The 27050-nt window shown below is 42.3% G+C and overlaps 1 protein-coding gene and 1 long non-coding RNA gene across 16 annotated transcripts in view; both read right to left on the bottom strand.

Annotated features, from left to right (window-relative positions):
* Nucleotides 1-23717, bottom strand: part of DOCK9 (dedicator of cytokinesis 9) — a 103047-nt gene extending 79330 nt beyond the window's left edge. For 6 of the 15 annotated variants that reach the window (XM_081002865.1, XM_081002870.1, XM_081002871.1 and 3 more), the window contains exon 1: nucleotides 8325-8831. In XM_081002865.1, coding sequence (XP_080858991.1) covers nucleotides 8325-8486 — 162 coding nt within the window. In that variant the 5' untranslated portion in view covers nucleotides 8487-8831. Of the gene's footprint in view, nucleotides 1-1119; nucleotides 1377-8324; nucleotides 8833-23419 lie in introns of those variants that run through there. The other 9 variants (XM_081002872.1, XM_081002877.1, XM_081002869.1 and 6 more) reach the window with 5 other exon arrangements.
* On the bottom strand, nucleotides 14410-15243 carry LOC308475964. Its single transcript, XR_013985589.1, has 3 exons — nucleotides 15104-15243; nucleotides 14895-15038; nucleotides 14410-14482 (listed from the first exon to the last, which is right to left on the bottom strand). It is a non-coding gene; the product is annotated as an uncharacterized lncRNA (long non-coding RNA).
* Nucleotides 23718-27050: the final 3333 nt, after the last annotated feature.

Genomic DNA, 27050 nt, shown 5'->3' with positions numbered 1-27050 from the left:
AAAACAGAAGCAAGCAGGAATCTAGCACACTGCTCATTGCTTTCTCCTTAAAATGCATCTCTTTCTGGCAAAACATTTGCCGTGCTTATTTTATTTCTCCATGGAGAACATGCATGTTTGAAAATTGTCTAGTAGATATTAGCCATTTATATATTAACAAACAATACACCTAGGTCTAATGAAGAGTGCCTGCCAATTGGAACAATTGCTCACTTGCAGCTGTTTTGTTTTAACACAATGTTCTAGTTAATGTCTTGCCAAACAGCTGAAAGAACTAATTATCTGAGTGCAGAGTGTTGGTGGACCTCGCACACAACAAGGTCCAACCATACTTCCTTTGGTGTCACAACTCATGAGCTATTAAGACATAACATTCTCACCCCCCCCCCAAAACAAATGAAAACAATACATATCAAAATTAATGCAGATTTTACAAAAAGAGTACGCAACCAGAAACTTCTTGTACAACTTGTACAACTATACAGGTCGCCCGTGGAACATAGAAGCTCATCAGTCACAAAAAGCATAATATTTTCAATGATTCCTCAGAAGTGCATTGCATGCCTTGTTTCCGCACCCCTGAATATAATCAAGCTAAACAAGAGGACTAGAATTCTCAGTCTGCACATACAAAAAATGTTTTCCTTAAGATATGTACTGCAAGATAACAAAGGCAACAATATCTGTACTGTACATTTCAAACACTCAAGTATTTTAAATGCACCCTACACTGAAAATTAAACTGGAGACAGCAGAACATTTGCTTCATCATATTATTTAAAATATCAAAGGATTAAGAGTTTCCACTTTAGATTGCTTATATTAATTTAATATTAGGCAGCCGTTTAGAAAAGAAATTAGAAAGTGTTTTTACCAACTATAAAGAGAGACCAAATGTTTCATATAGAAATTAGTCACTGAAAGTCACACTAGCAGATTGCAACAGAACTGTGAACAGTAGAAGATGCAATTGTTTATCACAAAGAAAATTAACTTTACAAGCCTTCAAGGATTTCTAAATAGAAATGTTTCTGCATAGCCTCTCTCCCTTTTACACACACACACACACACACACACAGAGAGAGAGAGAGAGAGAGAGAGAGAGAGAGATCACCTTACCAAAACTTCAACTGGACTGTCCACTTCTGCCTCAGAACTTGCTGCGTTTGGGCACTTTTGTGGAGATTCTATAACCAGTTCCTTTTTCATATTTTTACTATTTGTTCTTGCCAGCATTCTTAACCAAAAGGTTTAACACAATTGTAGAATTCAGCAATTTTCTCTTCCAACAGCAGCATACCAGTGATCTCAAGGAAATGAAAGCTTCTTCCACCCTCAAGCTAGAAAGAAAACCAAGTATTTGTGCTACTCTGCAGCAGTCTGAGACAAGTTAGGGTGGGAATGCATGACATACGAAGGCCAACCCCTTGGGAGGGGGAGAAAAAGAGTGTGGGAGAAGAGAAGGCGGATCCCTTTCAGTGTTGGGAACAGAAAGCAATTTTTCCCATGAAATAAAGCTAGCAAATCTTACAGTTCAGTATTGTCATTTCAGTAGATTTTCAAAATTATTAACTTAAACCATGAAATTAAATTACTAACTCAAGTCAAAGTTCTCTCAGTTAACACTGCTGTTGATATGAAATAGCCAACTTTTCTCAGGAGCATGCAAAGAAAATTGTCTGAACCTTTAATGTGGCACCTCTGCACTGATATTACTGAACTGAGCCACCCAAATATGTCTCTTTCTACAATATTTTGCAGAGTAAAGTATTGTGGCTACTGTGGGGAGAGGAAACAGTGTGGTCAAGTTTTAAAGAGGATGTGGGCAATATATGCATATCACAAAAGGTTCAGGGCAGCCACAAGATTACAGTAGGATGCAGTAGTGGCTTGTGGTGGGGTGTCGCACTCATCAGGATGGGGAAGGCCAAGGTGGAGGTCAGGTCAGGAGAGTTCTGGTGATGGCTCTGCAACTGTGTGCCCACCTGCAGAGTCGCAATTACCAATAGCTTCTACTGTTCCCCAACCCAGTAAACAACATATACGGTAACTCGTCCTGATAAAATTACAGACCTTTGTCATGCTATGTAATAAAGTTTCATTTGACTGCTCTAAAAGATCATACCACATTCTCCCATGAATATTGGGCGGATTTCTGCCACAGTCTGAACAAATTATGTATTCAATAAACATTTGACATATGTTACTAGGAATAGGGATTGTGTTGACATTTTAGTTTCCGATATGGAAAATTATGAGTTTACTTTATATCCTCCATACCTTGAAGTTCTCACTTCAGAAGCAGAATTCATTCAACAGGAAGAAGGATGTCACAGATAACCCTACCACTGCTTGCTCTCTCCTCCCTCTCACACCCATTCATTTTCTTCTTATTCAGGATCATATACCTTAGACAACTTCACCTCTCCTTCACCCCAGATTAGTCAATGGTCCTCTATTGAAGCTGAAATAGGAATGGTTTCATACTGGTTCAGCAGCGCTATTAGCCTAGGCCTTGTCAACAGGTCTTCTAACTCTCAGCCTTGGTTCACCCCAGAAGTTAATGAACCAGTGATAGTTTTCTGGACACAACCTGAGAGCAAAGCTTCAAGGACTCACCCCTGTTGCAGCCTAGCATCAGTTTTTGAAATGTAGATAGCCCTGCTTAGCTTGGTGATGCAATAAGTCAGGTGGCCCAGGTATTTGAGACCAGAACCTCATTTTCTGCACCTAACTGTTCCAGCATTCAGCACTTGGAGGAAGCTGAAAGTTAAAAATAATATATTCTCTTTCTAGAGTGAAGTTAAATAGGCAATAAATAGATGTTAATATATTTATTGCCCATTTAAATATACTTAGCGATGCTACCAATATAGTACTTTCTCTCAAACAGTACTTCCACTGCTATTCTGTTTACCTTGTGGAATGTGGCACATGTGTATGCATGTGTGGAGACAGAAAGAAGGGGACACTTGCTGCACATCTTAGTGATGACGGTAGTGATGAACAACACAATCCACCACATTCTCCTGATCTTGCTTTCTAGCTTGTTTTAAAAGGTGTTTTCACAGAGTACCACTGATCTGGAAAACTGTAAAACAAAAACTATTTGATAATCCCTCTACCCATGTGGGTTCCCTTTCACCTTTCACCTGTATAGCTGCCAAAACTATCTGACAGAAACAAGCTGATCTGTATTTGGGGATAGCGAGGCCTGGCTTCCCTTCTGCAGTCATGAAATTTACAGGTACTTTGCTAGTAAAGATAGCCATTTTTAGTTATAAATCGATGACCTACGTACCACACTGAGGAGATTCTGATATTACTGATGGGTTTAACATTTGGCTGTCAGCCACTTCTTTGTATAAACATGTATCTGCACAAACTGTCAGAATTTCCATTTGTTTAAAAAAGCCCAATCATTAGGGATTAAGATCTGGACAACAGCCTGATGCTTCCTCTGCAGAGCTCTGCATAAACCTACACATGAAGTGGATCTCATCATGATAAAACACAGATGTAACATTAAACATTATCTAAAATGTATGCTAGTGAATTTATGTTTGACGTTTAAAAGACAAACGAATGTATTTAGTCACAGAAATGGGTTAAATTTATCACTGATTATTTTAACAACAATAAGCCACAGTAAGGTGCAGAAAAGAGTTCAAGATAAAATGTGATGTCATATTTCTATATAAGGATTATTGGAATGAATAGCATCATTTTGTAGATAAAGGAGATCTGACTGCCTAACACTATTGTCAATGTTGATTTATAAGAAAAGCAAACATAGTGACTTAGAAACAATGTTTCGCCTTAAATAGAAAGCTGAAGGATTATACAATTAAAGTACTTATATTCCAACTCTCCAGTTAAAGCTTTGAACCAATGAAGGCAGCTAAAACAAATTAAACACAGAAACATAAAATATGATTAATAATCAGTTGATAAAAACTGCAAAACAAAAGACAGAAGAGTAAGCAGAATTAAAGAAGTGACAACCTACTGAAAAAAAAAAGAAATGTTCAGGAGATAATGGGATGCCAATAAGTAATTTATTTAGTGGATTTATACCCCAAATATTAGAAAAAAAGCAACACAAGGTGGCTCTCAAAATCAAACTAACATATAAAACACATAGGGTTAGTCATACTCACGAGTATGACCACTGAAATTAAATTTAAAAAGTTAGTCGAGTCCATTAATTTCAATAGGTTTACTCTGATATGACTTGGGACACCCACCACCACAAATATAATCTACTACTACATACTGATGGCACTTCAGTCCAAATCTCTGGGTGACTTCTCCCAATGTTTGCATGTAGATGTTAAAAAACATGAGTGACAGAACAGAACCTGGAAACGGTCATTAAGTCAATTGTCATTATGGGGACTGACGTCACTCTTCAGCACTGCCTGAGAAGAATAATCCACAAAGGACCAGAAACACCATCACATCATGCGTCTCAGGCTGAACGACAAGTGCTCCAAAAGGTTCTATGGGCAGTGGTATTGAAAACTGCTGAGAAGTTCAAGAAAATCAACTGGCTTGAATTTCCTGTATCCATTTCACCAGTGTGAGTCATTCACCAAGGTAACCAAGACTTCATCTATCCTAAAACCAGGCCAGAAACCAGATTCTGCATCTTCCAACACTGTTTGGAGTTGAACAGCCAGCATACGTTTCAACACTTTGTCCAAGATAGAATATTTGAATCTGGGTGACAATTATCCCAAGCCAGTAGGGCCAATGCTGTGTTCACATTACCACACTGTTTAAATTCGAATTTGCATGTTGTTTTATAGTTCCTCTGCTTTGATGTGTTTCCACATCTCCTGCTGTCTGTCCACACCAGAGGGTGAAGAGGGAGTGAGATGTCTTTGCCTGATATGAATTGCCTGGTTGGTTTCCCTGCCCTTTTCATGACGCTTTCATCATTTCAACCCTACCCAACTAGAAATCATCTTTGTGCAACTGTCATCTTACTTCCAAACAAGTGTGAAAGCATAATATTGCAGCCTGAGAGTGCAACCCTGTACAATTCAACTCAGAAGTAAATCACGCTGAATTCAGTTCTCCTGGGAAGACACAACCAGCAATGCATCTGGTAGGACCCCGCCTCTTCATGGGAAACCCAATGCTTGCCTCTTCCTCCTGCCTGATGCCCTACTGCATAACAGCCCCAGATCCTTTGGGCCATCCAACCCAACTTAAGCAGTCTGTGGCTGTCTCAACTCACTTTGACTGAGGCCCAAATCCTTCTGATCTGATTTGGCCTGAGTCTGAGGCAGAAGCCAAATCTGGTGCACGGCCCTACTAAAAACAGATGCTACACTTGATGAGAAGAGCTACAGAAAAGGAACATGGACCGTTACTACAATGGATATTCAGCTGTTAAGACTGTGTGTGAATAAGTGTTATGAATTGGTGGCCTTCGCAGTGTGTGTTACTACTGTGTAAATAAAGAATGGATACAGAAGGTACATAATATAGAAAATAAATTTTCACTAGTCTCCGCTTGTAAACACTGAGGCATTGTACTGGGTGACATGTGATTAGCATTAACAAAACTAAAATATAGAAACATGTGTATTATTGTACTTAACAGAAACTTTGTTCATATCTGCTTATTAAAATCTCTATAAAAAAACTATTATTTGTAACCAAACTAGTTTAGCCATAAACTGCTTTTTAAATCACAATGACAGTGGCATTTTCAATTGTAAACAGGATAACCAAGCATATGTTTTTCAACCAACCGCAAGTATTACTTCTACCAATTTATTTTATGCATGATCACATATCTTGGCCTGGTTGGCAAATTACAATAAGCCAAACTATTGTTTATCAGGACAACACAAACAAGCTCTTGATTACAGCATGTGCTTAGGGATGAGAGAGCATGATGATAATCGAAGAGAAAAGCAGCTGTGAGTGCCTCTCTCACAGCAGCCTACATGTTTGCAAAGTCCCAGGAACCTGTAGCCAGGCCACTGTCAGAAATTATGTCAAAACTCACTTGTTTAAAGGCTTCCCCAACCGTTTGCCCTCCAGAGGTTGCTGGGATACAATTCTGACCATTCACTAGAATTGGCCATGCTGGCCGGGCTTGTTGGGAGTCACATCCACCAACATTTGGAGAGAACCAGGCTGCGGGAGGCTGTTTTAAACCAATTATTATTTCCATCAGCTAGTGGGTGGTTCTTTCCCAGTAACTGGGGAATTGATTGGAGGCCTTGCAACAAAATCTCTTCTAGGTAATGCTATCATCAAAGATGCATCATATGCTGAAACACAATGATCCAGAATAATTCACATTTTTCAAAAATAAAATAGCCCAGAATGCTGAAGTGCATGCACTTGAATATTACCACCAACTCCACACATGGCACATATAAATCTGCATAATCCAAATTGCCAGGCATTCTATTCCTTCACAACACAAAATATTAGGGGAGTCTGCTGAAATAAAAACATTTTGACCTGTCACCTAGTCACACAAAGTGAAATTGATTACCACAGTCCCTAACAAGTATATAATCTATGTGCTTTTATTGAGAAAGCCAAACGGCACACACCTATCTTCTGCATCATACAAGGCAGGGCATACTATAGTGCCTTGAACCAAGTATATTCCCAAAACAGGTAAGTTAGGAATGAGCAGGCTCACTAGTCACAGAGTGTCTGCTTAAAAGAGAGAGACATAGAAAACGAGGAGAGGGCAAAATAAAATGGAATAGAGTAGTCTGGGAGGAGGCACAAGACTACTGAGTGTAAATTTATATTAGAAACTAGCTTCAATATTCATCCTGGTCATGTATTCCCAAGAGCATAGAGGAAGAGTAAGGAGTTTCTTTTAGGACAAAGTCATGATTCAGTCTTCTGATCTGCTCCTAGGCAAATTTTATATTTGCTTACATTTAAGAGATAATTTGGAATTTTTCAGTGTCCTCAGAACAGCACCCAATAACCTTCATGTCTCAATATGCAACTTTTTCTAGCCAATATTTCCTTTCAAACTTTTCAAGGAGAAATTACATCCACTGATGTGGTAAAGATTAAAGAAATTCAGTAGTGTAACCTAGTTCTCCTTATACAGCCTTTTCAAACCAAGGTGTCTTCATAATTTTTGCTTTTTGCTTAAGCATATTCAAATGAACACACCTTCCATAAAATATCAGTGTGTCAGATTTAGGATTGACACTTACCTCCACAAGTCTGCAGGCATCTAGCTACTTTAATATATAAATATTAGCACAATGCTATTTTAAAAAGGTGAATTAAGATGATTCTATATCTAGATTTTCTTTTGACACTGGATGGTTATATGAATCAGGCTCATTAGCTACCTAATTTCCAGAACTTCTTTCTTCAATAAAATTGCTTGCACTGTATCAGTAACCCACCCAGGGGGTCCATGGCACCATTCACACAAAGAAACTACCATAGAGACACCTAAATTTCCAAAAGTAGGGGGTCCATGGCTTGGCTTTTAAAAACAGGGGATCCACAGTGCATAGCTAACTGGGAACCACTGCACTTTATCATTTTCTGTTCAACATTTCTGATTTTATTAGAACATGTTAGACACATAAATTCCATAAAAACTAATGAAATTACTGTCTCCTGCTATCTACAACAAAACCTAAAAGTACAATCCATATTGTGTTCAATGGGACTTGTACAGGATTGCATATTCCCAAAACAGCCATGCTAAAAACAAAGGAACAAGAATCAGCCTTAGGTAATTCCAAAAACTATTCAAATGAGCTTTTACAGTGTATAGTTAGGCAAGTGGTACCTACCAGCCACCACCACCAAGTAATAGTTCATTCACTGTTATGCCAAGAAGCATCAGTAAATGAGTGGTGCCTATTTCCTAAGCAGCCCTCGTTATTAACACTTACTTACAAAACACCTGGCCGTAAGAAATAAAAACCTGCCTTAGAGGCTATGACTTATTTTTGTCTTCTGTGCATTCAGTTCATCCTTTCAATCAACCACATTAAACCACATATATCGTAGAGGAAAGAGAAATAACTTTCCCATCTACCCCAATCATGGTTTAGTAATACCAATATATCCAAATGTATGATTTGGACATTTGTACAACAACAAAGAGCTTCCTATAATTATGAATAAGCATATCTATGCAAGATATGTTACTTTCCAAATAGCATTTATAGTGCCAATAAAGACTCAACGGCATTGTGTTCAGTAGTTGTTGGACCATTTCTGAAACACCAGATATAAAAAAAACCATCATAATCATATTAAGTCAGTTTAAAAAAATCTTAATGAAACAAGTGAACATTTACCAGTAATGAATGGCTCAATATTCCAGAATCTTCTTTTGTCAAACTATTTGCTGCATATTCCAGAGCATTGTTTTCTCCTTGATGTTTGCAAATATATGAACAGTTTCTCTCAATAACTGTACGAATACCTTTAAATAAAATCACGCTAGTAGTGCAACCCATTCCAGAAACAATTCAGCTTGCATTTCTTGCTAAATGATCTCTTCAGAGACTAATTCCTTTGCTTCACAAGCAAGTCTTCTTTACCAAGTCCAGCTAGTAGCTATTCAGATTAAATACCATCAGTGACCGTATTGTAAGCTTGCTTAGCTGAGTGCTAAAAATCCTGTGGTTTCAGCAAGAGCCACACCTCACAATATAACCCTCTCTCAAAGAGAATGCTCTCTCAAATGCTATTAATACAATAGACTGAAACATAATATTGTTAAAGAAATTGCCTCAATTCCATTTGTCAAATATCCTCAAATCTTATTAAAGCAAAGATGCTGCTGCAGCTTCTACTGTCAGGCACAAAGAATTCTCATCTGCTGCAAGAAAAGGCTAGCCCAGAATGCTTAGCTTCAGATTCAATGTTTCTTTGCTTGACCTAAATATTGCAGGGTGGGGGAGTACTGCATTGGGTGGGGGAACTGACAGGGAACCATATCCCTTTCATAAAAATCAAAATTCAGGAGAATTGTCCCACCTACTGCTGCTATGGAAACACTTTAACACATATTAATGTGCAAGCCTATTTCAAATCACTTTATTATACGCTTGTACTGTAAGTAGAAAACCACTAGGGAGCATAAGATTTTGTTCTGTCGTTTTTGGTTTTTCCCCTTGTCCAAACAAAGAGGACACACCTTGTTATTTTAACTGGGGACACACACAAACAAAAAATATATACTAAACTCTATTTTCTGGTCATAAGCCCTACTGAATTCCATGTGACTTAAGGTAGACAAGTATAGGAATGTGCTGTAAACTTGCAATCCTATGTACACTCAGAATGGAACAAACATATTTAACACTTCTGAATAAAACTGTATTTGAAAGTAACTCACAGTGAATACAGAAAACAAGACTATGAGGTGTGTTCAGCTAAGACCCATTTATACAAATGAGCATGTCCACATTAGTGCCATTAAGTTCAATGGATCTACTCTAATTAAAACTTAATTGAATACCACCCTATGGGAGGAATTCATCATCATGCTGAAACAAACATTCTGTTAGCGCACATTGCTACTTGCGTAATGGAGCATTCTTCACTCTACTCTTCCCATGCACTGTTTTCAGGCTTCTACCAACACCCCCAAGCCAACAGGGCGTAGCAGGGAGAGGGATGGGGAAGAAACACCGCACTAGCGTACATTATTATGAGGGCTTCTGCTAGCAAGACCAGTTAGCCAAATCCATTCCCATATGTTTAATAACAGAATTGAAGTCTGAATTTAAATTTAAAATATTATTGCAGAAGTCGCGCGCCAGCAGTGGGAGGCCCCATTAGCGAAAGCGCACCTCAGATTAAGAACGGTTTCGGGTTAAGAATGGACCTCCAGAATGAATTAAGTTCGTAACCGGAGTTACCACTGTACAATAAGGGTTGATGAGGGCTATGGCCTTGGGAAGAGAGAACTGTCCTGGGGAGAGCTCTGAGGACCAGAGAGAGGTTTGGAGGGCCACATTCAGCCTCTGGGCCTGAGATTCCCCTCCCTGATATCAAAACAGATATTTTTTCTGTTTCCAGGGTTGGAGACAGGGTTATGTTGGTTCCCCCAAATGAGAGGTAGGGAGGAAAAGGAGGGATCCCAGGTGAGAGCTGGGATGGGCTGCTACCTTCTGTAGCTTGTGGGGCTGAGAATTGCCTTTAGGAGAGAACTCGGTATTCCATTTGTTCTGCTTGTATTATGAAAATCTTTAATAAAAAAAACTTTTTTTTTTTGAAAAAGATATTTCCTGTTTCTTATATTCATGTATGTTGCATCTGTGCTTATTTTTTGGTACCTGGCCCATGCAGTATCATTTTCTAGCTTCCTGTCCCCAATTTCTTTGTTTTGTCTTTGGGAGAGCCTTTTAAAATTTGTTAGCATATGCATTAAAATTGGTGAAACAGCTATTGACTTCTACCCGTTAATGATGTGCTGGGAGGCCACTGCACCCAGCCCGGGCTGCAAGAATGCTGCTTGGAAGCATCCTCACTCGGTGTCACCTAGCCGAGAGGGGCAGCAGTTTGACCCAGGAGTGGAGTTGCCAGGTGCAGACCAACTGCTCGTCGGGAATGAGGGCTGGGTTAAATAGAGGGTTAAGACCGTGGGCAGGCGTGAGGCACAGAGGGTGGTCTTCACTCTCCGCACTCACCCAGCTGCACACCGAGGATCTCTGCGGGGTTCAGGCACCCCTCTCTGTTGTGCACCTAGGGCAATGGCCCCCCCACACACCATGCCAGTGGACAGACTACCAGCAACACATAACTCTGGTGCCTAAAAGTCTGCACTGGCTGTGCCTGTGTTACTTGGCAAAGTAAGGGGAGCGGGTGGCGCTGTGGTCTAAACCACTGTGCTTCTTGAACTTGCCAATTAGAAGGTCGGCAGTTCAAATCCACACAATAGGGTGAGCTCCTGTTGCTCTGCCCCAGCCCCTGTCAACCTAGCAGTTCGGAAGCATACCAGTGCAAGTAGATAAATAGCTATTGCTGCAGCAGGAAGGTAAGCGGCGTTTCTGTGTGCTCTGGCACTCGTCACAGTGTCCCGTTGCCCTAGAAGCAGCCTAGTCATGCTGGCCACATGACTTGGAAAACTGTCTGTGGACAAACATTGACTCCCTCAGCCTGAAGTGAGATGAGTGCCGCACTCCATAGTTGCCTTCGACTGGACTTAACTGTCCAGTCCTTAGACTTCATCTTTTTACCTACTTGGCAAAGTTCAAGTTTCTTGTATTAATTTACAATACCCTTGACAACTTGGGCCCAAATACCTTAAGGACTGCAGAATACCTCACATTCCTGCCTAATAATTGAACTTTTGTGATGGGGGAGTCTCTTTTAGAGGTTACCAATACATAGATAGATAAATCACTGTGGTCAAGCTATCCCTGTCCAAGAACAGCTGTACAGTGGTACCTCGGGATGCGAATGGGATCCGTTCGGGAGCCCCGTTCACATCCTGAACAGAACGTAAGACGCGACAGCGCGTCTGCGCGTGTTGCGTTTCGCCGCTTCCGCACATGGGTGTGACGTCATTTTGACCATCTGCGCATGCACGAGCGGCGAAACCCAGAAATAACACTCCGTTACTTCCAGGTCGCCGCAGAGCGCAACCCGAAAATGGTCAACCTGAAGCGTATTTATCCCGAGGTATGACTGTAATTGGCATACCAGCCATAGCTGATCAAAGGCACTCCTAGACTCTGAGGCTTCTTGAGCCTCAAGTGAGAGAGATGGATCTGCAACACTCCCAAACAACAAACCTGTTCGTTCAGAGCAAGTGCAACCCTATCCAGAACATCAGTTTGTATTCCCTTCTCTGTCTATTAATTATTACAGCCACTCCAAGCAGGCGTTTCTTCTTACAATGCTTGATAAGAGCCTAGAAATTGGAAATATTTTTTCCAGCCTTTAGAGTAAGCACTAGAGACAACTGCTTATACTCAGTTGATCTTAATTTGTTTGTACATAAGATCTAGGAGTACATAAGATCAAGGATAAGCATTTTTCTTCTATAGTGTATAAGCTATGCTGTTAGAAAGTTTATTTTAAAGCAAAGGTAAGTGTGGTTGCTGACCTTGAGCCAGACATCCTGGAGAGTGAAGTCAAATGGGCCTTAGAAAGCACTGCTAATAACAAAGCCAGTGGAAGTGATGATATTCCAGCTGAACTATTTAAAATTTTAAAAGATGATGCTGTTAAGGTGCTACACTCAATATGCCAACAAGTTTGGAAAGCTCAGCAGTGGCCAGAGGATTGGAGAAGATCAGTCTTCATCCCAATCCCAAAGAAGGGCAGTGCCAAAGAATGCTCCAACTACCTCACAATTGCACTCATTTCACACGCTAGCAAGGTTATGCTTAAAATTCTACAAGGCAGGCTTAAGCAGTATATGGACCGAGAACTCCCAGAAGTGCAAGCTGGATTTCGAAGGGGCAGAGGATCCAGAGACCAAATTGCAAACATGGACTGGATTATGACGAAAGCTAGAGAGTTCCAGAAAAACATCTACTTCTGCTTCATTGACTACACAAAAGCATTTGATTGTGTTGACCACAGCAAACTATGGCAACTTCTTAAAGAAACGGGAGTGCCTGGTCACCTCATCTGTCTCCTGAGAAATCTCTGTGTGGGCAAGAAGCTACAGTTAGAACTGGATATGGAAGAACTGATTTGTTCAAAATTGGGAAAGGAGTATGACAAGACTGTATATTTTCTCCCTGCTTATTTAACTTATATGCAGAATTCATCATGCGAAAGGCTGGACTGGATGAATCCCAAACCGGAATTAAGATTGCCCAAAGAAATATCAACAACCTCAGATATGCAGATGAAACAACCTTGATGGCAGAAAGTGAGGAGGATTTAAAGAACCTTTTAATGAGGGTGAAAGAAGAGAGCGCAAAATATGGTCTGAAGCTCAACATCAAAAAAACTAAGATCATGGCCACTGGTCCCATCACTTCCTGGCAAATAGGAAGGGGAAGAAATGGAGGCAGTGGGAGATTATACTTTCTTGGATTCCAAGAAAAAGTGATGACAAACCTAGACAGTATCTTAAAAAGCAGAGACACCACCTTACCAACAAAGGTCTGTATAGTTAAAGCTATGGTTTTACCAGTAGTGATGTATGGAAGTGAGAGCTGGACCATAAAGGCTGATCGCCGAAGAATTGATGCTTTTGAATTATGGTGCTGGGGGAGACTCTTGAGAGTCCCATGGACTGCAAGAAGATCAAACCTCTCCATTCTTAAGGAAATCAGCCCTGAGTGCTCACTGGAAGGACAGATCCTGAAGCTGAGGCTCCAATACTTTGGCCACCTCATGAGAAGAGAAGACTCCCTGGAAAAGACCCTGATGTTGGGAAAGATTGAGGGCACAAGGAGAAGGGGATGACAGAGGATGAGATGGTTGGACAGTGTTCTCGAAGCTACCAGCATGAGTTTGACCAAACTGCGGGAGGCAGTGGAAGACAGGAGTGCCTGGCATGCTCTGGCCATGGGGTCACGAAGAGTCGGACATGACTAAACGACTAAACAACAACAAGCAGCTTCTTGATTTGAATACTACCTTCTACTAGAAATATTTTGGTTTATTATCCACAAGCTTAAAAATGTTACAGATATGACTTGAAAAATACATTTCTCACTGGTGATAAACAAATATTTCATATAAAACCCAAAAGAATACAATTTGTCTTCAAATATAGTTTTTTGAAGTATGATGCATCATATTTAAAATGCTTTCATATTACTCCATCTAGTGGTTGGAGTACATACATTTAAAATCATGTGCAGTACTATTCTATGCATATTACTTCAAAACATTACAGTGAATTCACTGTTGCTCAGTCCAATGGGGCATTTTCTTAGCACTATAGTAAAAATACAGTATTTTAAAAATCAACAAGCTGTACTGGTCAGGAACATGGAAGTGAATTCACACAATACAAAATAAATCTTCAGTGTTTCAGCTACTAAAATGTTCAAGTGCAAATTAATTATAAATCTTTCATTTAAGGATATTGTTCCTTTTCTCTCATTATAAAGTACACTGTTGCCCCAAATTTCAATGGTTGGGGAAACCTTGAGGTTAATTAAAATGAGCTAATAGTAAAGAGGTTGTTGTTGTTTAGTCGTGTCTGACTCTTCGTGACCCCATGGACCAGAGCATGCCAGGCACTCCTGTCTTCCACTGCCTCCTGCAGTTTGGTCAAACTCATGCTGGTAGCTTCGAGAACATTATCCAACCATCTCATCCTCTGTCATCCCCTTCTCCTTGTGCCCTCAATCTTTCCCAACATCAGGGTCTTTTCCAGGGAGTCTTCTCATGAGAAGAGGTACATTATACATATAAAGCATATTTTCAATTTACCGTATTTTTCGCTCTATAGGACGCACTTTTTCCCCTTCAAAAATGAAGGGAAAATGTGTGTGCGTCCTATGGAGCGAAGACGCCATAGCCCCGCGACCTTCTCCCGGCTGGAGAGGTGACACGCGGCTATTGAGGCTCTTGCCATAGCGGCCCGTCACCTCTCCAGCCGGGAGAGCGCGCGCGGGGCTGCTGGAGAGGTGACGGGCGGCTATAGAAGCTCCTGCCATAGCCGCCCGTCACCTCTCCAGCCGGGAGAGGGTCGCGGGGGGCTGCTTTAGCCCCGCGGGCGCTCTCCCGGCTGGAGAGGTGACGGGCGGCTATGGCAAGAGCCTCAATAGCCGCCCGTCACCTCTCCAGCCGGGAGAGCGCCCGCGGGGCTAAAGCAGCCCCCGTGACCCTCTCCCGGCTGGAGAGGTGACGGGCGGCTATTGAGGCTCCTGCCATAGCCGTGCGTCACCTCTCCAGCCGGGAGAGCGCGCGCGGGGCTAAAGAAGCCATAGCCCAGCGACCCTCTCCCGGCTGGAGAGGTGACGCACGGCTATGGCAGGAGCCTCTCCGCTGCGCCTTTCCGCTGCTCCCTGAACTGCTCTTTGGGGCTGGCGGTGGGCTTCCCCCCGCCAGCCCCAAAGAGCAGGTCGAAAGGAACCTGAAGCCTGGAGAGCGAGAGGGGTCAGTGCACACCGACCCCTCTCGCTCTCCAGGCTTCCAAGGTAGCCGCCTGAACGCACCTTAAACGGCACCTTGTTTTAGAGCGGGAAAACAAGAGGGGGAAAGTTCTCCCCCTCTCTGCGCAGCGCCTCCTGCCACTTCGCTGAAGGGGCGCTGGGCAGAGAGGGGGAGAATTTTTTTTCTTGTTCTCCCCCCTCTAAAACAAAGTGCGTCCTATTGTCCGGTGCGTCCTATGGTGCGAAAAATACGGTAGATAAAAGTTACCGGTATTTTAGGGACTTGGTAAATTGCAATGTGTAGATGAAAGCAGCCATATATTTTTGTCTATTGCAACCAATCTATGTTCTAGGGTTAGATGGCAACATAGATGTATCAAGGATAGATACCAACGAATACATTTAACTCTAAATTTACTACTCTGTGAAGCCTGGACATACAAGCCTGGACACTGCTCTCAAGTTGACAGGAATTCCTATTAACTACTGGGCAGGCACTAGCTCTCAATCAACCAGGACTGGAAGCTTAAAGGAAATAAGCAGCCCATCACTAGCTTCCGTTCAAGTCTTGGACTGAGAGAAGGGGGCTGGAGTGGACAATGGGGCTCTTGAGGACGCAGTGCCTTCTCCTCTAAGGATCATTTGGTGAGTGAGAGTACCACCTTTTTACCACCAAAAGATTTAAGGGAAGGAGAGAAACATGCTTCTCAAAGCTCAAATTCCTACTCAGTATTCTGTGAATTTTCATGAGCTCTAATTAATCCTCAACTAATGACAAGACAAACGATGTGTAACTGGTTTAAGTCAGTAGGGTGGAATTCAATTTTGAAGGCATGCTCTCTCAATTTTTTCTGCTGCTGATCTTGCCGAAAGGCATTAAACTGTAGGTAAAACCAAACAACTTCTGAAAAAAAATGTTCAACAAGTTTCTACTGGAATAAGGAATGCAGAATTCCTCATCAAATTTTACCAATGAAGTGGGCACCAAGGTATACTGAAAAAATGTTTAGTGAATCTACAGGTAAAGGACTTGAAGCAGAATACCCCTGCAGTGGCTGAAAAAAAGGGATAGCTCTAGTGGAATTATCAAATAAAAATCTGATGGGGGACTTAATCATCAAAAATTTCAAGCCTAACTTCAAGTCTCATTTAGCCATGCTATCAGTTCATATATTCCAGCGATGGGTGCTCTCTATAAGGATTAGGTTAAATTGTGTGTGTGTGTATATATATATATATAAATAATCCAACAAGTTTGCTGACTAATTCTTAATCCACTTCCCAAACATTTTACGAGTTAACACTACAGAAAAGTTAGAGTTTTTCTACTCAATCCACGTACATAGAGCTGATTCCAATTGTGGTTTATAGGGCAAGCACAAACAGTAAGTCTGTTTATATTGCCATTCAATTGTATTCCTGGAACAATTTCCAAAAATTGCCCCCCAAAAGCATAAAACATAAGAAAAGCATAAAACAGCAGGCTTAAAACCGTATCTAAAAAGCTCAGTCTCTGCTTGATGCCAAAACGACAATAGGTTGGCACATGGCAAACCTCTCTAGGCATAGGAAACTGTGGTCTGATCAAACCACAAAGCAATTTATTGAAGCAAGGGAAGGCACATGTGAGCATAAGGTTAATTCCCATAGCACCAAATCATTTTTTTGTATTGTCTGGCCTGAGCCATAGAACTGAATCAGGAGTCTGATTAAGAGAAGGTTCTTAGATATGTCCATAAACTAAAACAATTTTTGAATTAAATATATGTTCAAATAGTTCCATTTTGTTAAATTCTCATCACTGCACATGGGCTGGGAGTATTCACAGGAGATTCACTGAGGCAAAGTAGCTAGTGATAAATCTCATGAACCAAACTGACAGCCCCAGGATTATAATGGCATTTTATCCTGCTGCTCCTAGATTACACAATAATCCTCTGGAATTCAAAAGGAAAAAAAATATGTATGAACACAAATAGATTAGGGTCTATCATAGCTCTGGCTCTCAAAGCATATTTTAAGTGTGTATTTAAAAAACAAAAACAATAGTTTTAAATATATGTCTTATAATTTGAACTTTTGAAGCTACATACTTCCCCTAGAATGGGTGCCTTTCATTTAAAAGACAAGTTGTTCTAATAAGCAATAAACATGTTCTCTGATCCCACATATTGTATCCTCATATCTTAGGCTTTACAGTTCTAATCTTCGTATTTCCAGGTGAGGGAAATAATGACTCTCCCCTGCTTCCCCTACATTATTTCATTTGAGTTAGAGAAAGGCATCAGTAAAAAGTCATACTAAGGACTCAGCTATACAGCTGCAAATAAAATGTTTTAAGTGTGCTGTAAAGTGCATTATACAAATGGGACACTAGATGGCAATGATGAGTTATGGCAAATTCAATATGTTTTTCAAAACATTAAAAAATAGCATTTTTCACAACGTTTTTTATAAGTGTCTAGATTCCACCTATATACAAAGGAGAGAGAATAAAGATGATAGACCAAGGATGAAGAAAAGGACACAAGACTGGAGGCAAACAGGCAGTGGGGCAAATTATTATTTAGTGATACACAAAAGAAATAAGAGGTGGTGAACCCAATATTTATGAATTAAACCGCACAGGACTATGTTCTCTCACAGGATGGTTCTATTTTAATATTATTAAATATTTAGATTTTTCAAGCAGAGCATATCTACAAGGAGAATGCTTTAATTATGATTAGGTACTCTGCTGGTCTAACTTTTGGTTAAAGATTGTGCTCAACTTAAAATAAACTTTGCCAGAGGTTGATTGTCAGAATTAATGGTTTAGCATTTCAAAGCATATGTTAAAATTTGACATACCACAAATCTTAGCAAGCGATGCCCCAAAAACTCCAAACAAGAGGATAAAAGGATTGGGCTGAAAGACCAAGGGTAAGTGTGAGCAAAAGGAGACGAAGTTCTAAGTGATCATTATGACAGACTGAAGTACATGTTTACTTTTTATAGCCAAAGTGGCAAGCCAACAGTCTGTGGAGTCGATCAGATCCATCAAGTGGCCGGCCAAGCTTCTAGCCATTGGTAAAAAGTCAGTTTTGCATACAGAAAGTCCCAGGTTCAATCCCTGGAATCTTCAGGTAGGGCCAGAAGATAACCCTGTCTGAAATCCTAGAAACCACTGCCTGTCAGTGTAGACAATACTGAGTTAGACAAACCAATGGTCTGACTCAGTGCTGGGTACCTTCCTATGCAAGTTTTGCCTAAGCATCTGGTGAGCTTTTCAAAAACAAATGGAGAAGGATAGGGAAATTGGGGGAGTCCTTCATTTCCCCCCTCTTTTTTCAGGCATTCACATCTCTAGATGCCACTATCCCCACCTTCTGCTTGATTTGATGGCAGCTAGGATGCAGCTCTACCCTGGCAACTCCATCTGCCAAATCAGGCATGTGCTGCATTTGCCAGGACTTCCTTCACTTCTTTGCACCCACAGAATTCCTGACATGCATTGTTTCCCATTTAAAATGGGGTCTTAGAAACTTGATATTTTTAGAAATACACAATGCATTTCCACTGAAGGGCAGACTCCCACAATCTCTCTGATTATCTTATATAATCTAAGAGACAAAAATGGAAATTTAAATGCATATATGATGTATTTGATGACCAGAAAAACACTTAACATTTGAAGCACCTGTAGTTTTAAAAAGCAAACTTTCTAAAACTGCTGTAACTCAACAATTTTTATAGAATTTTTCTGCAATTTGCTCAAATTACACTACTAATGAAAGTAAATTCCCATGTCAAATGTCATATTGATAGGATAAACCATCTTATCTTCACAACAAAGTTTTTGGGGTTTATAATGACTGAATGTTTAAAAAGCAAGTCCCCTTAAAACTATGGAATCACTAAAGTTCCATAATGAATGCCTCTACCAGTTCACAAAGTTTTTTCCAATGAGGTTATTATTGGTTAATATAAGCATATGGGCTTTGAAGACAGGCTGTCAGGCAAGCACGGGCGTACGGAGGGGGGTGCAGAGAGTGTGGTCCGCCCCAGGTGTCATCCTGATGGGGGGTGACAAAATGGCGGGTGGCACCTGTCACCGTGGGACCTGCAGGATGCACGAGCCACACGTCTCGGAGCCCGCAGGCTCTCTGCTGTCCACCCACTTCCTCCCCCCCAGCTGTAGGGTGGCTGAGGCCCCGCTGTGTGCCCATCCCTATGGGCACCGGGCGCCCTGTTTTGTCCCTATGGGCGCTGCGCGCGGCCCCTGAGCACACCGCCCCAGGTGCCCGAGAGCCTTCCTCCGCCACTGTAAGCACTGACAATTTGCTGATTGTTGGTACTTGCTAAGGAACAGGACCGATTGACAATGCCTGCAAATTTTGCTTTGCCACAGGTATGGGGCCAGTGAGCACTGTTTAGCAAAAGCAGCAAAAAGGGAACTGACTGGGCCCAATTATGCCAGTGCGCTGAGGGTTGCCCAACGCTAGATAAAGAAAACATGAGTGACTCACATCAATAGATGTGAGGCTTTATGACTTTAATCCCCCCCCCCAATTTTCTAAAAACTTTTAATTGTATTGTTTAACTACTCTGTTGTTTGCTGCCCTGGGCCCTTCAGGAGCAAGGATGGAATATACATTTAGTAGTAGTGGTGGTAGTAGTAGTAGAACTGTAACAGGATCAGCTTTGAAAGACAGAGGTGAGAGGGAGTATTAGTATGAATCAATAACTAAAATAATGTTAGTGAATGGATAAGAGACCAAAACAAATTGTAACTGAAAGCAAAGAGCTTTCCCTCACTAATATAGCACTCATTATCATATACGTATGACCTTATTGCCAGAAAACACTTCCAGGGCTCTCAGCATAGTGCTTCAGGTTTCCCCAAGGCCCCATTGAGCACCTGGTGATACAATGCTGTTAGGTTAGGAAACCCTGGAATGAAGCATCACCACACACCCAAAGCTTCAAAGTGGTCTAATAAAGGAATTCACTTAATTCACTGATGCAGTTCAGGTATAACAAACCATGACTCAGGATGAGATCTAGATTTGATATCCTGGATTGTAAAAAAAAAAAAAATCTGGTCTGCAGAAACCACTGTTTACAGTGCTTGTAAGAAGCAACAAACTACTGTTTGTTCCTAATGATGGCAGAAACTATAAATCCCCTCCCCTCCAATATATAGGGGAATATAGTTGTGCAGGCCAGAGGTTCGTGCCAGATCTCATGTGTCTGTTAATAGTTTGTTATTTCTGAACCTATGCACTGTTAAGATTCTTCTTAAGGGCCTTGATTAGGAAGAGATTCATTTTTCAAGGACCTTGAGGAAGACAGACAAGAAGATACTACCAGTATTGCAACCAAAATCAGGGGAACCAATTATTCTTCAGTAGGCAATACTTTGCCAACTGACCAAGCAGAACAAATATGTACAAACATGAGGGGAAAAAGATGATAACAAGGATCCAGATGATAGCACTATATCCAAGGAAGATCAAAAACAGATGTGAAGTAAATGATTTGAATGTTTCCAAAAAAGCAAACTGAAGACTTTAGTAGAACCAGATTGAGTGACAGTGATTTAATTTTTTCACCAGGCTTCAACTAGATTAGGTGGGCACCAGCATGGAAAAAAAGAGTATTTTCTAACACAGAGGATATTTCCCAGATCCAAGTTGACTAGTACCTCTGCTGGGAAACAATTTCACTATGGTAGCCAGTAATATACAATAAACAGAAGAACTCAAGCCCAGAACAGCAAGATTTTAGAACATATTAACTAGATGTGGTATTATTTGCCAACACATCCATAGTATTTTCAACATATTAAGCAACATTAACTCTAAGAAATATATAGAATAGCACAGAGGGAGGAATACCTCACATAGTAAAGAAAATGCACTATACAGAGTTTTGACAGTACAAATGAAAAATATACAATGAAATTTACATAGAGGGGAGAGAAGGTAGAAAGACAGCTAAGAGATCTGTGAAGCAGTGGTCTGTCATATTGCACTGCATAGTAAAGCAATTCCTTTAAAACCTGACCAGTACACTACTTATGGTTCAGCCTTTAACAGCTAAGAGTTATGTGGTGATGGAACAGCTTGTAACCAGATAGAATCTAGCTTCAGCAGTTTCTAAAGGCTGTACATTTTCATACCTTTATGTTTCTTTGTTTAATCACATTTTATTTCTGATAAACTGGAGAACAAGTTAGTATGTCAGAAGAACCTTCAAGTCACTGAGAATGAAGTAGTCAACAATGCTGAGAGCAAGAATTTAAAAACATTTCTTGACATATGTCCAGCTCATGGTGGCCATGTTTTCCACAGCACATTGCAGATGTATAGTGAACAGGTTTTTAGAATCTGAAACTCTGCCAGCTACAACAATCTTCTAATTATGGTAATGCAATGGCATTTCTGCTTGTGACAATAAAAGTAACATGATTATGACAATCAAGCAATTAATGTGCACAAAAAGTTTCCCCTATCAGCACGATAGTCATGTGATACATACCAATCCTCATCACAAATTCAAGTGCCTTAGCAAAGGGAATATACATCACTCAATGAAATGCTAAAGCTCCCTTTCGCTCTCTTTTTACCTATTTGCAGGCAAGACTGGTCTAACTTTTGTTTTACTGTACAGCACTTTGTTCTTATAAATTAATAAACACATCCATGGCCAAGAACTATCTGAAAAATTCTAGGATACTAAAAATATGTTTAAGTGCCAGTCCTGTCAAAAGGTAGAAACAGGATTAGATAGCAGCATCAGATTCTTAAGACAATTAATTGTGAATGACTATACCAAGTTATTGTTAATAGCAAATGTCTTAGAATAGTAATATCATCACACTAAAACCTTGCAACGAATTCAAAGTGAATAATAATGCAGTAGGAATTAGAATAAAGGCTGCCAAAATATAAATTCTATTCTGTGTAGATTATGAAAGATTTTATAACACATATTTTGCTTGAAATAAATTCTATCCTTGCTGCGAATCTTCAGTTTAGCTTACTATATAGCTACAGTACTATACCCAGTGTAAAAGGAGGCAGGGAAGCAACAATTTAGCTGCCAAACTAAACACAAATAGAAACACAATGAATGTGCTCCATTTGCCATTCCAAATAAGACACCAAGAGACAGCAGATCACAAAAAAGTCATAGAACTGAGGACAGTAGCAGTAACAAGAATGCAGTCCAGACTTTCAAACATAACTGGGGATGGGTAAAACTATTTAAACATTAAATCAAACATTCACCCTGATATCAGTGTATGAATGTACAGCCACAACTTTGAGTGTTGGGTTTTCTGATCTGATGTGGGGTGGGAATGAACAAATCTGCGAATTACCCAGAAATGTTTCCCAGCCTTTATTCGTGTGCGGGCAGGCAATACGAAATATGAAATCCCCCTCCAAAGTTTTCCAGCCACTCATTCATTCATAGATATCGCGGGGAAGGAAGCAAGGGCGGGACTCAATGTGAATGGACGGAAGTTTTCGCAGGGAGAGAAAGAAAGGGGGGGGGGGTGAGAGAAAGGGAGAAGCGCACGTCTGGAGACAGACGCCGCAGCTAGAAAGGACCACCCTCTCCTTCCCGTTCCTGTGCGCTCAGCATCCCGATGCAAGGAACGGGAAACAGAAGGGTTTGAGCGACGGGAAATGGGGTCTAAGTATTATATACGCAGGTTGGAATGGAAAACGAAAGGAGGAAAGGCCGGCCGGAAGCACGCTGTGTCCCCCTTCTCTCCACCCACCCAAGCGCTCCTTTCCCCCCAGCTGATTAGGTTAAGCTGAGCCATGCAAATTCCGACATGCGGATTAGGAGAGAAAAGAGGCAAGGGGGGAGAGAGAAAGAAAAAAAGAGAGAAAAATCTCCCCAAGGCGCCCTTTCCTCCTTTTACTTCTTCTGCCTTGGGCTGCGCTTTCACGCACGCTTCCCTGGGAGGGAAGCAAAGTCCCCCCCCCTTTTTTTTAAGGAAAGGGTTTCCTTCCCGAGGAAACGAAGCCAGGATCCGGCCCCTGGATACGCCCTGACTTGGAAGAGGAGGAAACCCCCATGGGAGGGGGGGGAAATGCGGAGCGAGTGAGGCTTCTGAGAGGAGACCGGCAGAGGATGGGGGGGGGGTGTCAGGCCAGGTGGGGAGATGGCGAGGAGGATGAAGTGCCCCAGGAGGCGTGTCCATCTCGGCCAGGTCCATCCGAGGGTGGGGGGGGGAGGTAGGGAACAGGGCGCCAGGTTCAACGACGACGCCCCCCCCCCATGCGAGAAGTAATGGCGGGGCAAGAAGTGGGCGCGAAGTGGATATCCCTGTCAGGTGTGCGCGTTTCCCACCCGCGTCGCCGTCAACTCACCACAAGGACGGAGCCTCGCACCACCTCAGAGACGCTCTGCCGCAACTCGGCGGCCGTGCCGGGCTTGCTCAGCGCCCGCGTGAACTTGCGAGTCTCCGGGGGCCCCAGCGCCGGCTGGAAGGGCATCGTTGCCATGGCCCTCGCTCCTCCCGGCGGCCCTGGCGGAATCCCCGGCCCTCTCAGGGCGCTGCCTGGAGGCTCCTCAGGCGGCGTCCCGTCGCCGTCGCCGCCCCCACCATCCCCTGAACAACGCCGCGCGAGCGAGCTGCCGGCCGGCCAGTCAGTGTCGCAGCTGGTCTTGGCTCGCGGCGGCGCCGCTCCTGTCAGGCGGCCCCTCCCTCCGGGCGACGCGCGCACACACACACCAACGGCGCCCGCTCGCGCCAGCCCCCAAACACTGGCACGCGGGAGAGGGTGGGCGGTCGGGGGTGAAGAGAGCGAAGCGGAGGCGGGTTCGCTTGAGCTGATTGGCGCGGGCGCCGCCGGAGGGGCGTGGCCCGGCTGCTCCCTCCTCGCCCCACAAGGAGCGAAGTTCCCAGCCGCCTCCCCAACCTGCGTGGCCCGGGCGAGGTTCCTGATTGGGCCTCGCGTTACCTGCCCGGCTTGCTCTCCTGCACCACCCTGGCCCCGGCCCCCTTATTGGCTCGGCCTGGGAGGAGGGGGCGTGGCTGAGAGGGAGCGGAAATCCCATCCCAGAGCGGCGTTTATTCTCTCCTGGCTTTCTCTAGCGCGGCACTGAGTGCCACCAGGTCATTCCACAGCGGATAGCGGCGGGCGGCTGTGGAAGGGATGCCCTTGGCAGAGCGCTGTGCCTGCTGGTCTTTTTCCTGAAGTGCAATACATATAACTCCCAGCCAATGGGCGGCGGAGCGGATGTGTGTGTATAAATACGATTTGCACGTTCTATAAATAAGATTTATTACTTTTAAAGCATTAGCGGTTTTTTTGTATTCCGATCACCTTTGCGTTGTGAGTACTTTCCCCCGATGCAGCTTCAAAGGGCGGCTTCGCAAGGAAGCTCTTTACCGTAAGTGATGCATGTTGCTAGAGAGCTGTAGCATCTGTGCTGGCTCCTTAAAACACTCCAGGAACGAGGCCAGTTGCCGGCTTCAATCCATAATGGCTCAGGCTCTACTTATTTAAAAGGCCGCCACCTCATTCTGTTCCAAGTCCATAAGCACTCTTCCAGATTTCACCCACAATTTTTTAAATATTCCAACTACATACTGCCAAATTCCTGTCTCCATATTATGGAAGTAGATTTGGTAGCGTTTCTACAGGGGGGGCTACAGCAGTACTTTCATTTAGAATTAGAATTTATTTATCAAGGCTGCACAGCCTTTTATTTGTCAAGTATGACACAATGCTGCAAAGAATAATCAAAGGCAAGGGGAAAGGTAGCCTTTTTAACGTTTTTCATTTTTTAAGTTACGTCACTGTTTTTACACTTGAATGTTACAGCAGGAGCATGTGGGTGTAGCCAGGATTTGGGGGGGGGCAGAACCAATGTAATTGGTTAGTTAAGTATTTTTATTGTTTTATGCCCATGAGCAGGAGATTGCCTTGAAAAAGAAACATCTGGCAACCTGCCAGTTCCTCATATTCTAGCCTGGCATGACAGACCCAGCTCAGGGCTATGCAGGTGGTTCTCAGCTGAGTTGTATAGGAGAAAGTGAAACGGCCGGGAACCTGGAAAAGTAGAGGGGGACAACCTGCTTCTCCAGTCCAGAAACTATTGCCACCAGACACATCAGATAGGTTTCACATTCTCTAAAACTCTATCCAAGAGAATGGCTGTCAGTAGGGCTAGCCCTAATTGACATTCGAGCTACTGGAATCTACTGTGTTATTGATTCAAATATACATTTTATGTTAGATTCTTAAAAAATCCCCCAAAAATTATATTCACAAGAATAGGGAAATTTCAAAGGGAAAAGGTACTGCGTAAGGGGCTAGAACAATCCTAGACACCTCTTTACACGTCAGTCCTAATTTCATGAGTAACAACAGAACTCTCTGAGGGTTTATCATGAGTAATATGATGGAGCGAAGTAACTTAGGGCACATATTTTAATACAGTGGTACATTGGTTCTCAAACTTAATCCGTTCCAGAAGTCCGTTCCAAAACCAAGGCACGCTTTCCCATAGAAAGTAATACAAAAGGGATTAATTTGTTCCAGATTAATTTGTTCCAAACAACCCCTAAAACAGAAATTTAACATGAATTTTACTATCTAACGAACCATTGATCCATAAAATGAAAGCAATAATTAATGTACTGTACTATAAAATACATAAGACAGTATTGTAGCTGTTAAAAATTAAAATTATTTTTTTTTCTAACCGGCACTGATGATAGCCATTGTTTGGATGGAGGGCTTTTATCCATTTCCACAGTCACACATTCAATCAATCAGTAGCTGAACTGGGCTTCACACAGTCACAATAACAAATTAACCGAAAAAGCCTCAAAAACAAAAATGCAAAATAAATAGCAAAAACAAAAGCGCCAAACTTAATCCATTCTGGAAGTCCGTTTTGACTTCCAAAATGTTCAAAAACCAAGGCACAGCTTCTGATTGGTGCAGGCGCCCCAGAAACAATAGCCAACAACCACATCGGACATTCAGCTTCCAAAAAAAGTTCGAAACCAGAACACTTATTTCCGGGTTTTCGGCATTTGAGAACCAAGGTACCACTGAATTGGGTAGAGTGTGTAGGATGAATTGGGTGACTTCATAAACCATGGCTAGAGATATGGAATAAAATTCACTAAGGCATGTTTGCAAGTTGTATGTTGAGGAAGAAGTGGGGGTTTTTTGTTACCATCTTTAGACTCATTTGTCATACTCTGGAGCTGACTGAAGTGGAACACCGGATGAGGCAAGACTAGTTAGAGGTTTCATGATGTGCTCTACCCCGCACAGAACACATAGCTCCCATGTTGCTTCATCAAGGAACAAACTGAGCCTCAGCCCTATATAGGGTCAACCCAGTTGCCTCCTAATTGTGAGCCCTTCCAGTATTGGAAGCTGCTGCTTTGCTTTAAGGAGCTCAGTTAGTATCTGGTTGCAGTAGGGAGCCAGAGCCAAAGGGAGTTTCTGGCTACTCTGACTCTTCCATGGAGTCATCAGGTGGCAGTGCTTCTGGGGTGTGTTCAGCAGACCCTTCCCCTTTTGTTTTGGAGTTCTCCACTTCATCACCTGAACAGGATTCCTGGTGTTTGACATCACCAACTGGAAATGACAAAGACAGAGGTGGCTCCCCCTCTCAGTGTGTCAGGTTTATTCACAAAACACTCATCGCACACTGAAAACAGAAGCAAGATAGTCATAGTGGCAGCAGTATGTAGATCCCTAAAAAGGGCTTTTGAGCAGCTAGGGCAATATCCGCTTCATCAAGCCCAGATCCATGGAGGCGGCTGACTGGAAGCAGTGGAGGAAAAGCCAGGGGAGAAACAGAGTCAGACCCGGGCTATGTGCTGACAGCAAGAGTGATTTTGCAATTTGGCTGTGGAGCCCAGAGTGAATATACCCTCCTAAATAAAAACTTCAGAGCACATTCCAGAATTGATTGGCTATAGGAAGGCACGAATTCCTGGGCATCCTTTTGTTCTCTACAGCATAGTAA

The sequence above is a fragment of the Podarcis pityusensis genome (assembly GCF_964106645.2).
Source record: "Podarcis pityusensis genome assembly, chromosome: 4".
Classification (NCBI taxonomy): domain Eukaryota; kingdom Metazoa; phylum Chordata; class Lepidosauria; order Squamata; family Lacertidae; genus Podarcis; species Podarcis pityusensis.
Note: the sequence above shows the minus strand (reverse complement) of the source record. Positions and strands in the feature narration are given on the sequence as shown.